Here is an 11,823-nt window from a genome sequence, read left to right as displayed (position 1 = left end):
AGGCAATTGAAATTAGTGGCGTATTGCTCGTAGTCGTCATCAGTTACTTTGATTATTTTTTTAACACGATCACATAGCTAACTATAGTCGGGTACAACTTTAGGAGGCAGCGGCATATGTCCCTCAAAGGCAGATGCGTAAGAACCTCCCCCAATGGGCGCGCACTTCAGACTGACGTCATGACCCGGAAGCCGGTGACCTCGCCGACGACATGGCAGCCCGCGCTTCGAACTGGGCCGACTGTGGCATCAGCGGGAACAATTTCTTTGGTCGCGGAGGCAATCGGCTGCCGAACGCCGATCATCTGGGCGGGGCCTCTCCTGCCTTCTTAAGTTGTACCCGACTTTAGTTAAACTCAGTTGTGCAAAGTCTCAAATATTCGTTTTATATCACTACTTCCTATGGGAAATGTGGTACATCATGCTCAGCAGTACACCATAATTTGTTTCTAATGCGTTGTGTTTTACGTCTACGTGTTACTGGTCCAGGCTATGTAAAAAAGCCTGCAAAATGTGGAAATAAATGAAATCATGTCATCTAAGGATATATATATATATATATAGGATGAAGTGTGAGCGAGCAAGAAGGTGAGGCAAACATTAAATAGGCCACTTTCGAGTCAAATACCGCGTAATTCGGTGCATCCTTTCGCCTCTTCCATGTTTTTGTTCGTTTGTTGATTTGTTCGGCGTCGCTTCTTCTTCACGACCTTGAGGGCTTGCTCAGGAAATCTCCACGATAACGTGCTCGTTCTCCCCCCTCCCTCCCTCCCACATTCTCTGCGGTAGAAGCGCGCGCAACCAGCCACTCGAGACACGGACTGCCCGTTCCCGAAGCACATTTGTCCCTCGCACTCGCAACGAGAACTGCGCCTCTTCGGGGATCATTTATCGTCCGCGTCGTCTAGAACTCCTCGGCGCGAACATTAGGAAGGAAGCTTACAGAGCGAATATTTTTCAGAATTACCGGGCCCATCGCAAATATTGAAAGATGGACGTATTTAGTGTTAGTGCTGCACTTCGTTACCCAACTTCGCCTGACCGATCGTACTTCCAAAAACGCAAAAAAAAAACGATATTTGAGCGAGAGAAACGTGGAAAGTAAAGCCGCGCACGATGGTGCGGCTCTCACAGGGGAGCAATTAGGACAGGGCGCTCTCAAACAAAAATAACTTTGGTTTAATGCGCTCGTACGACGTAGACTCTTCTGTGTGCAAAGTTATGGCGGTATGTGAGTTTCCGATTGATAAGAAGCTATCGCAGTTTCTCTTCTTTTTTTTTTGGCCTTCTTCCAATTACATAAACTTGAAAATGTCGGCATTTTGTACTGACCGGAGACGGTGGGTAGTGGAATAGTGATTTCTAGGTAGGTGGGTATACGCAGTTGGCGTGCGCAGAAGGTGCAGTGACAGGAACTCGAAGCGAGGGGAGAGTGAGACGAAAGCGAAGGACAGCCCCTGGAATGCACCGAAACTAGAACGTGCAGAAAGCGTTGCGGAACAGCCGGGAAGAGAAGAAAACATGCGGGGCGTGACATTGGATGACGAGAGGCGGTGATGGGAGCACATTTAGGTGGCGTTCGAGGCTGTCACTCCCTTTATAACCTCGCACCGTCGCGCAGTTCTGAAGTCGATGGAACGGGCAGAAGAGACGATGGACAGGTGAGCGGCGAAGCAAAAGTGGGGAGAAGGGGGCAGGAATAACGGCGCGGGTGCTCAGCAGGGGCTGGAACTGTGCAGGCAAACCCACGCACGCACGCATACGCATGGCCAGGTAGAGAAATATCCTGGTGCTACAGAGCAACCAGAGCTAGCATTGGTTGCCAGGATCTCCAGAGTAAACATGAAGCCGAAAGAATAAAATGCTATTTTAAGGAGCATTTCAAAGGGCTTGCGCTTCAGAGACGCAATAACGAAAAGAAGCCTTTTCATTTTAAGCGTTCGTGCTAGATACTGTAAGGATTGTGAGGTCAATCCCACCGTTCGTAACCAGTTGTCAAGATTGGAGTCGGGCATGAATTAGATGGTAGCTGGCCCATGCCGTCGTCCAACTTATTCACGCTGAGAACGTTGTTGAAGGGAAGGACTGCTTCTCATCGAGAACGACGAATATGGGTTGATTTACAGTATCTACATAAGGACGTTGCAGTTCATCAGTCTAGCATGACTGCGAGAGAAAGTACACTGAGCAGCCGCGCAACAGCGGTTTATAAACACTCGGTCCTCCCTCGATCTCAAGGTGAGAGAACATTCGGCCAGTCATCGCAGACGAGCCACCTTCGAGCGGGAGGGCTTCCGCACCGGTTTCACGGACTCCACCGAGGGCAGACGGACTTCGCAGAAGTCGGGGCTTACGTAAGGAACGGTGCGTGGGAAGGGGCCTCCGAAGACGCTCCCTCGGGACCTCCCTTGCTCACGGCAGACCGGGTCGGCGGTGTTCAGTCACAAAGCCTGATTCGCTGAACTCCTCTCGGCAAATCCCAGGACGAAGAGACGAGGACGTGGCGCATTGTCCTCCGGACACAGTAGACTTAGAGACGCCGTTAGGCTAGAGGGTTACGGTGGCTTTCCAGGAAAAGTCGACGCCGCTCTCGCACCTGGCTGGCAAAACTTGCACCTCAGCAGGCCGTTCTTAACAATACATTACATTTGAATATCATTCAAACCTACTGACGTTAGCGGACGCCTAAAACGCCCACCTGATAAGAACAGTTGCTCAACGGTAGCAGCAAGAACGCAAATATTAGTGATTTCCTGTCAAGCTTCTACCATTTTAAAGTGGCCATGTAGCATGCAGAAAGTGCCCATGAAGTACCTTGAAAGAGCGCTCAGCGGGGAACGTGCCTTCCGAGGCGCTCCTTCCTACGCCATTCTTGTTTTGCGCATGACTGTTTGGCCATAAAAAATTATGTTTTGTTTTAACAGAATCCATGCTTCCTAGTCAGCCTTTTGGTGAGAAACCTACCAATCTATGGAAGTTTCCGCCAGCTTTCACGGATTGGGAACGATGTCAATGCCTTTCCCTAACGAGAAATGCTCTCACGCAGCAGCAAAGTATGTCCGCCTCGCCTAGGAACTTTTCTGCAGAATTGCCACGTATAAAGTTCAAGTGGCCATAAGATCGTCGTCGCACGCCATATGCTGTACGTGCGAGGGTGAGCCGGCGAACGCGGCTCAATCTCGCGTGTGCGAGCGAGGTAGGCGGGCCGGAAGCGCGCCCTCTCATGTCGCGCGCGAGGCACGGGGGTGAGGCGAGGGATGCGGGGCGTTCTTCACCGGCGGCTGCTGTTTGAAAGCGATGTGCGAGGTGGCCGAAGTGTGCGCCCGCGCGGGCCTCATCTTGAAAGCGATCTGCGATGTTTGCAGAGCGCACGTAGTGCAGGTGGCTTCGTATGCGCTGTGCTTTCGACGTTTCGTTCGCGTTAAAGCGAGAGATGCACGAAGTTGAATTCGCTTCCGGGATTCCTCACTCCAGCATTTTGTCAGCGAGTTTCCGTGGTCATCGAGCGAGATGTGTTCATGTTTACCTGCGCGAGCGTGACACTTGTGGGGTCTTGGGGTCTCACAGGAGTACCGACCACCGCGGGTTCGAGCTTAGCGAGCCACAGGGCCGCGTCAGCCGTCAGCCTCTAGCGCCGCTGCGCGCGAGCTCAGGCCACAAGGGGCTACCGAGCGACGCACGCAAAAACACAGTATTGCCCTAAGATGAAGGAAACCGTTTATTGTCTCCAACGGCACCCAACACTGCACAAACGCCCGGTCCCGGGACGGCGGGGAACCAAAGGGGTCCCGCACCAAGGGCGAAAAATACAGCTAGGGGCGCCTGTAGCACGTCGCTGCGAGAGCACAGGCTCAAGCTGGGACGCGCCGCTAGGAAAAGTCCCGGCGGCTATGCTACTTGCTCTCGCGATAACCAATGGGCCAACTCGCGAGAGCTCGGGCAATCTCCTTCGGCTTGGGCCTCCGATGAGTGCGGCTCGGCGTGGTACGACCTCGCGCGAGCACTAGGCACCCGTTCTTCGGCTTAGCGTCGGGATAGGAAACAACACGAGGTACGCGCTCCCCGCACGGGCAAAGGCGCCGTGCGTGAGCTCAGTCCCAGTCACAAAGGTGTCGGCGGACGAGAGGAAGCATGTACGTACCGGGTGCCGTCCCAAGGAGAAGAGAGCCGGTTCCGTCACGGCAGTAGCCACCAGGGGCCACTGCGTGACGTCACTAGCTCCGCCCTCACTGCGAACAATGGCGAGTGGAACGCCACCGCTAAAACTGGTTCGGAGCAAGGGCGAGATGGCTTGGATTGCAGACATGGGTGAAATGCGCCCGCGCAATGGCGCGTCGAATTCCCCAAATCCCCACATCCTCCTCTCCTTAATTGCCCCCCTACCAGTCTGGCGAAGAAGCTGGTAGGGGCTAATGCACCAAAGACAATTGAGCCTTTCATGCACTAGCTAATTGCTACCTCAGCCCAGCAAGCACTATGCGTACACAAAAAAAAAAAAACATAGATACAATGATAACGGAAAAATAATAAAAAAATAATACACTCTAAAATACAAGAAAATGACGCCGCGAAGGGGGGAAGAAATATTAACAAGAGAGTCTGCAGCTAGCGCGGGACAATTTCCGGGGGTGCGAAGAGAACGCGGCGCGTATAGTTCTGTGGCTAGGGCGGTGGCCGAAGTCGCGGGAGTTGCGAGCGTAGGCTTGATTGCAGGCCAGGTAACGCAGGAACGGGCTCACCGTTGTTCCATCGAAGTTGCCGGCGAGCCCGATGAGTTCCGCTTTCGTGGAGGTGGTGGTCCCGTCCACCATCGTTGTCCGCGGCGATCCGATGGACTTGGGGCGGCTCCTTCAGCTTGCTTCAATGAGCAACAGCCCTCACGCGCGCACGCACACACACACGCACACTCTCCTCGTGGCACCGCGCATCACTCCTCGCCGTCCGCCATGCCGCCCGTCGGCCACAACGCGCCGCGCCGATCCAGGCGCGAAGCTTCCCTCTCTCCCGCACCAACGAGTCAAGGGGACCACTGTCACCCCCGCGCTGCACGACACTCCAGTCACCGACCCCCCTCTTGGCAAAAAAAAGCAAGAAAAAAAACGAAAACGAGAAGAAAAAAAAAAAAACACGCACACAGAAGAAAACAAGAACGGTCAAAATCTATGTACAAGTAACAAAAAAATGAACTATACAACTGTACACTTAAACATTAAAACAATAATTACTCAGCATGCGTACCCAAAAATAAAAATAAAATGCACACTGCTACTACACACTGCTAACAACTGTAGCAGAAAGCTGGGCTGGGGCCAGCTTCTTTTCGTGCACTGGCCGCAAAGAAGCTAACCCACTGAGGCTAAGCAATATTACTGAGGGCCTTCGGTGGCGGAAAAAGTCCGCCGTGAGGCGCGATATCACACAGGTGACCGTCTCCTCAGGTTGTACCGGTGCGAGGTCCGAATGCGGTCCTTCGCCCCGGGTGTGCCCTGTTGCTTGCGGGTGGTGCCACTGGGCACCGGCGCGAGCTCGTCGGACCGCGACGCAAAGGCTTTCAGGTCGGCGATATGGGCACGGCTGAGTTTTCCCGAAGGGGAATCCTTCAGCAAGTACGCGAGCGGAGACCAAACTTTCTCTACTCGGTACGGACCAAGCCACTTAGGAGCGAGCGAGGCTGAGAACCCCTTGCTCGCGTCGCTAAGAGCGTGGTTGCGCTTCAGGACTAAATCACCTACCTTAAATGAAAGATGGCGATGCTTCCGGTCGTACTGAACCTTCTGCTGGGCCCTGGCCGAAGTCAAACTCTGCCTTGCTCTACAGAGAGCCCGACAAAGCCTGTCCCGAAGTGCTGAAGCGTACGCAGAACAGTCTACCGGCGCCTCCTCATCCCCGAGCTGACATTGAATGACACTGGTCACCGGATTTGCCAGCTCCCTTCCGAAATTGAGGAAAGCGGGAGAGAAACCAGTCGAGCGATTCTCGGCGGTTCGGATTGCGAACGCGAGCTCACTCAAGTGGTCTGCCCAATCCTTTTGACTCACGGCAAAGGCCGCCAACATTGGTTTGAGGGTTCTATTGACCCTCTCCGTCAAATTGGACTGGGGATGGTAGGGCGACGTGGTGCAGTGATTAATTCCCAGGGAACGGCACGTAGCACCAAACACCCGAGCAGTGAAATAAGACGCGTTGTCCGTAATTAGTCTTTTCGGAAAGCCGAACCGACAAAAAACTTCCTGTAGCCTCTCCAGCACCGCTCGCGCGGTCACTTTTCGAAGCGGAAACAACTCCACCCACTTCGAAAAATGATCGACGACTACCATCAGGTGTGTGAACCCCTGCTTACTCCTGGGGAAAGGCCCCATAAGATCGCAGGTGGCCACTTGCCATGGACGCTCACTGTCAATTGGTTTCATCAACCCGGGCGGCTTGCCACCCCTTGATTTCACCGTTTGACAGACATGGCAGGAACGGCAATAGCGAAAAATGTCACGCTTTATGCCAGGCCAGGTCACAGTTTGGCTTAGTTTCGCAAAAACTTTGGAGCCACTCAAATGACCGGCCAATGGTTCGTCATGAGATGATCGCAACAGTGCGCTTCTCAGACTCTTGGGGATAACCACCTTAAACGGGTCCACAGCCTCGTCCTCGGTGGCTATGTATTTCAGCAGGAGCCCATCGTGATCCAGCAAATATGAATCCGCGGGGGACCCAGCGACACACGCTGGTTCCGGCCCCCCTGCGCCCGCCGCACTACCAGCAGCGTCTCGGCGCTCCGTCTCCCTGAGACCGTCGCTCACTCCGCGACAAAACGGATCAATTTGCTGGGCCTTCAGTAGCTCTTGCCTGCTGAATGCGATTCCAATTCTCCCAAAGGGGAGTCTGGTCTCGTCCCCACTCAGGACTGCAGCCAACGGCGTTGTAGGTTCGCTTTCGAGAAGCTCCCCCGCTCGCTCGTTTTGCGGCGCGCTGCTTGCCTGGAGAGCGGAATGACAGGTTTGCCCGCTTGCGGACTCGCCTCTCTCTGCGCTCGTTTCGCCCCCGACGCTTGCTGGCGCAAAGGCACCGGCAGCGGTTGTAACACCTGGAGGAATGCTCTTGGTGCACAGTGGGGCACGGGATAGCGCGTCAGCTACCACGTTGGTGCTCCCCTTTCGATACTGCACTGAAAAGTCATAATGCTGTATCAGGAGAGCCCAGCGCGCCAGCCGGCCCGCAGGCTCACGGAGCCGCATCAGCCAACTGAGCGCACTGTGATCCGTTTGCACTACGAATTTCGTCCCATCAAGGTACACATCGAACTTACGTAGTGCAAACACGATAGCGAGGCACTCCTTCTCGGTCACGGAATAATTCCTCTCTGCCGGAATCAAGGAGCGGCTGGCAAAGGCCAACGGCTGCAACACACCATCGTATTCCTGTAGGAGGACTGCTCCTAAACCCAGATCGCTCGCGTCGGTCTGGACAACGAACGGTCTGGTCAGGTCGGGGAGTCTGAGCTGCGCTGTCTCCGCAATGGCGCTAGACAGTTGGCGAAAGGCCTGCTGCTGCTCAGGTCCCCACTGCCACGCGGCCGACTTACCCAAGAGCTTGCTCAAGGGTGCCTGCACTCGGGCACAGGACGGAATGAATGACCGGTAAAAGTTGGCCATTCCCAAAAAGCGGCGAAGGCCACGTACGTCCTTGGGCGCGGGGAAATCGAGGATTGCCCGAAGTTTCTCCCGGTCCGGCTCAATGGAGCCTCCGCCCAGCGTAAACCCCAGTAACTGAACTCGGGTTTGCGCTAGTTGGGCTTTCGCAGGATTCAAAGTCATCCCGGCGGCCCGCACCCTCTCGAGCACATCGGCAACATGGGCCAAGTGTTCATCGAAGGTTCGTGAATAAATCACGATGTCGTCGAGGTAGCACATGCAGTATGACCACTTTGCTTCCCCGAGGACGCGGTCCATGAGTCTCTGAAAGGTCGCAGGACCGTTGCATAGACCAAAGGGCATACGAGTAAACTCAAATAACCCTCTGTGGGACGTGAACGCGGTCTTGCACCGGTCACGTTGATCCATCCGGACCTGTAGGTAACCTTTGGAGGCATCCAGCGTAGTAAAGTACCTCGCACTGCCCAAGGTTCCTACGATGGAGTTAATCGTGGGGAGCGGATAGGCATCCTTGCGAGTCACTCCGTTCAGACGGCGGTAGTCTACGCACAGGCGATGACTGCCATCTTTCTTAGGCACCAACACAATTGGAGACGCCCAGGCGCTGTACGAGCGGCGGATAATGTCGGCCGATAGCATCTCGTCCAGCAAACCATCGATCACCTGCCTTTTGGCTAGGCTGACGGGCCGGGGGTTACACTTCAAAGGAAGCGCGTCTCCAGTTTCGATCGCGTGGCTCGCCAAATCGGTACAGCCAGGTTGATCGGTGAAGAGCTCTTCGTGCTGGCATAACAGTGCCGACAAGCGAGCCTTCTGTGTATCATCCAAATGAACCGCACAGGCGGCCAGAGGATGTGGTGCCTCTTCGTGCCGTGTCGCTCGATCCCTATGGGGACTTTGAGTCGACAAGCGCATAGCGCAGGGGCCTGCCCCCGCATTCTGCGCGCGACGCGGTTCGTGCCGTGCCTCTCGTTCCCAAAGGGGAGTCTCAGCAGGCGAGCGCACAGCTCGAGGGCTTGCCCCCGAGCTCGGCGCGCGGCACGTTTCCGACGCCCCATCTGCACAGGCAAGATCGGACGCCGGTGGGCTGATGAACGGCTTTAGCAACGTGAACGGTCCGTCGCGATAGCCGCCATTCGCAATGTCCACAACGATTCCTGTTTTAAGGAGAAAGTCCCTTCCGAGGATCACAGGAACACTGAGCCCAGGGAGATGAACGAAACGCGTGCGTCTCATTCGCTCTCCCCACCTGACAGTCAGCCTTGCGGCGCCCGCCGAATGGGCCACGCCTTTCGCGAGATTGAATGTCGTTCGGCAATCCCGCAAGTGCACTGAGTGCTTCTGCAAGTGGGATAACACCTTTTCGCCGAACAACGAAGCGCTTGCGCCCGTGTCCAGCAGCGCAGGAAATTCGCGGCCGACAATGGTCACCGGAATAAAGGGCGCGTGCGCCCCAGCAACACAACCTGCTCGGTACGCCGAGGGGACAAGCAAGGTTTCGGTCACCCGTGCCTTCACGAGCGACCCGCGCTCCCGTTTCCCGACCTCGCAGGAGGCCTGGGCGCGGTGCAGTCCCTTGCTATATGCCCTCGCTGTTGGCAGCGAAAACAGCGCACTCCGCCGCGGTACCTTTCCCGAGGCGGAGCGGCCTCAGCTCCCTGCCGGGGTCGACTCGCTGCTTGACCAAAGGGCCTGTTATCACGAGCGTCCGCCTCTGCGATGCGTTGGGTCGAAGTGCGTCCCTGCGCATGCATTTCGGGCAGCGGTGCAGCACAGGCTGCCCGCCTCCCGTACGTGTAGGGATCTAGAGCGCGCGCGCTCAGCTCCCAATCACACCCGCTTGTAGCCGCAAAGGCAGCTTGGCCGGGTTGTTGCCGTTGGGGGAGGGGCACAGGCCCTCCCCACGCGCAGCGTGGCTCAAGGGCCTCGCTGGCGGGCGGCGGTGGGCGATAGGCTCGCGCGGCGAGAATGTCGCCTTGAATGCGCTTTGCCTCGGCGGCCAGTTCTTCTAAATCTCGGAAGCGGCCGCCGCGCAGGTACGCCGAAAAGGTCGGATGTGCCTGCCTGATCACCCGCTCGACGCGTTCCTCGTTCGAAGCTTTGGGCTCGGCGATTAAGAAAAGGTCTTGCATCGCGCGTACGTACTCCTGAAGCGACTCGTCAGGAGCTTGTGTACGTAGCTCAAGCTCTCGCCGCAGCCTACTCTGGTAGTCAGCGGGTAGGAATTCGCGCAGGAATGCCACGCGGAACTCCTCGAGGGTTGTTGCACGGTATCCGGAAAGCCGGTACCACCTAGCCGCCGTGTCAGTAAGCGCTACCGGAACGACGCGTTCCAGCACCTCCTGATCCTCCAAACGATTTGCCATCTGGTAGCGTACCAGGGAGTCACAATAATCCCTGGCACTGAGCAGGTCACCGTATCCGCTGTAAGTCGGGACTGCCAACCGTACAGCGGGGTGCGCGCATTTCGGTACAGCCGAAAGCGCCTTAACTGCCCCCGAGAGTGACTGAATCATTTCGGCGGCGTTTTGCAACAGCGTCTGTGCGCCTGCTCCAAAGGGAACCGTTGGCGCGTTAGCGGCGTGGTCGAGCAAGGGTGAACAGTCCTCCAGCTCGATCAGCGGCGCGGTTTCCACAGGGATACCGGCCGCGGCGCCGCCAGCCCCAGAGCAAAACGGGCTCCTAGCGGGGTGCGCCTGCTGTCGTTCACAGCCGCCACTTGAGGCAGCTATACGTGAATTGCTTAGGCCGCTTGCAGCCAGCGTCGACAAAACAGGTCCGCGCTCGAAAGTTGCGCCACTGGGCACAGCCGAATGTACTCCAAAGGGAGACGGGTGAGCGAAATTCGTGGCTGCAGCATTGTAATCCCCACAGGGGGCCGTGGCAGGCCACTGGTTTTGGCTGCTCATTTGAGTAGCAGCCATCGGGCAAACGTCGGAGAGGGCTAAGGCCCCGTTTCCGTGCTGCGCTCCGTAAACTCCACAGGGAGCCGATCGAGAGCGCTGCGACATCGCACTGCCTTGCATTCCGAAGGGAATCGTGGCAGACGAATGTGCTGGTGTGCACTGTTCGGGGAGGGCTCTGGCCCCGTTCCCAAACAACGCTACTGCTCCAATGGGAGCTGGTACGTAGCGCCTCGTGTTGTCGTCCCCACAGGGGGCTGCGACAGGTGAGGATGCATAAGTTCGCTGCTCAAGGGGAGCACTGGCCACGTTATCGAGCAACGCGGCGTCTGCTCGCGGTAACAAAGGGCAAAAGTCACCTAACAAATGACAAAGGTCACTCGGTCTAGCAGACATAACGCGGCAAGTATAATATGCAAAGGCGTACTAACTCGGCTAAGCACAGACAAAGGCTTAATGAGCCTTTGAATCCGCGTTGGGCGCCAGTGTGGGGTCTTGGGGTCTCACAGGAGTACCGACCACCGCGGGTTCGAGCTTAGCGAGCCACAGGGCCGCGTCAGCCGTCAGCCTCTAGCGCCGCTGCGCGCGAGCTCAGGCCACAAGGGGCTACCGAGCGACGCACGCAAAAACACAGTATTGCCCTAAGATGAAGGAAACCGTTTATTGTCTCCAACGGCACCCAACACTGCACAAACGCCCGGTCCCGGGACGGCGGGGAACCAAAGGGGTCCCGCACCAAGGGCGAAAAATACAGCTAGGGGCGCCTGTAGCACGTCGCTGCGAGAGCACAGGCTCAAGCTGGGACGCGCCGCTAGGAAAAGTCCCGGCGGCTATGCTACTTGCTCTCGCGATAACCAATGGGCCAACTCGCGAGAGCTCGGGCAATCTCCTTCGGCTTGGGCCTCCGATGAGTGCGGCTCGGCGTGGTACGACCTCGCGCGAGCACTAGGCACCCGTTCTTCGGCTTAGCGTCGGGATAGGAAACAACACGAGGTACGCGCTCCCCGCACGGGCAAAGGCGCCGTGCGTGAGCTCAGTCCCAGTCACAAAGGTGTCGGCGGACGAGAGGAAGCATGTACGTACCGGGTGCCGTCCCAAGGAGAAGAGAGCCGGTTCCGTCACGGCAGTAGCCACCAGGGGCCACTGCGTGACGTCACTAGCTCCGCCCTCACTGCGAACAATGGCGAGTGGAACGCCACCGCTAAAACTGGTTCGGAGCAAGGGCGAGATGGCTTGGATTGCAGACATGGGTGAAATGCGCCCGCGCAATGGCGC

General features: G+C 56.7%; 1 protein-coding gene across 1 annotated transcript; it reads right to left on the bottom strand.

Annotated features, from left to right (window-relative positions):
* Nucleotides 1-9,159: 9,159 nt before the first annotated feature.
* On the bottom strand, nt 9,160-10,907 carry LOC142576232 (uncharacterized). The gene has a single exon (XM_075686297.1). It carries the CDS (start codon nt 10,669-10,671, stop codon nt 9,160-9,162), a length of 1,512 nt encoding a protein of 503 aa, XP_075542412.1. The 5' UTR covers nt 10,672-10,907.
* Between the last annotated feature and the right edge of the window lie 916 nt (nt 10,908-11,823).

This window comes from Dermacentor variabilis, chromosome 1 (genome assembly GCF_050947875.1).
Source record: "Dermacentor variabilis isolate Ectoservices chromosome 1, ASM5094787v1, whole genome shotgun sequence".
Classification (NCBI taxonomy): domain Eukaryota; kingdom Metazoa; phylum Arthropoda; class Arachnida; order Ixodida; family Ixodidae; genus Dermacentor; species Dermacentor variabilis.
The sequence above is the reverse complement of the archived record's forward strand: the minus strand, read 5'-3'. Positions and strand labels throughout refer to the sequence as shown.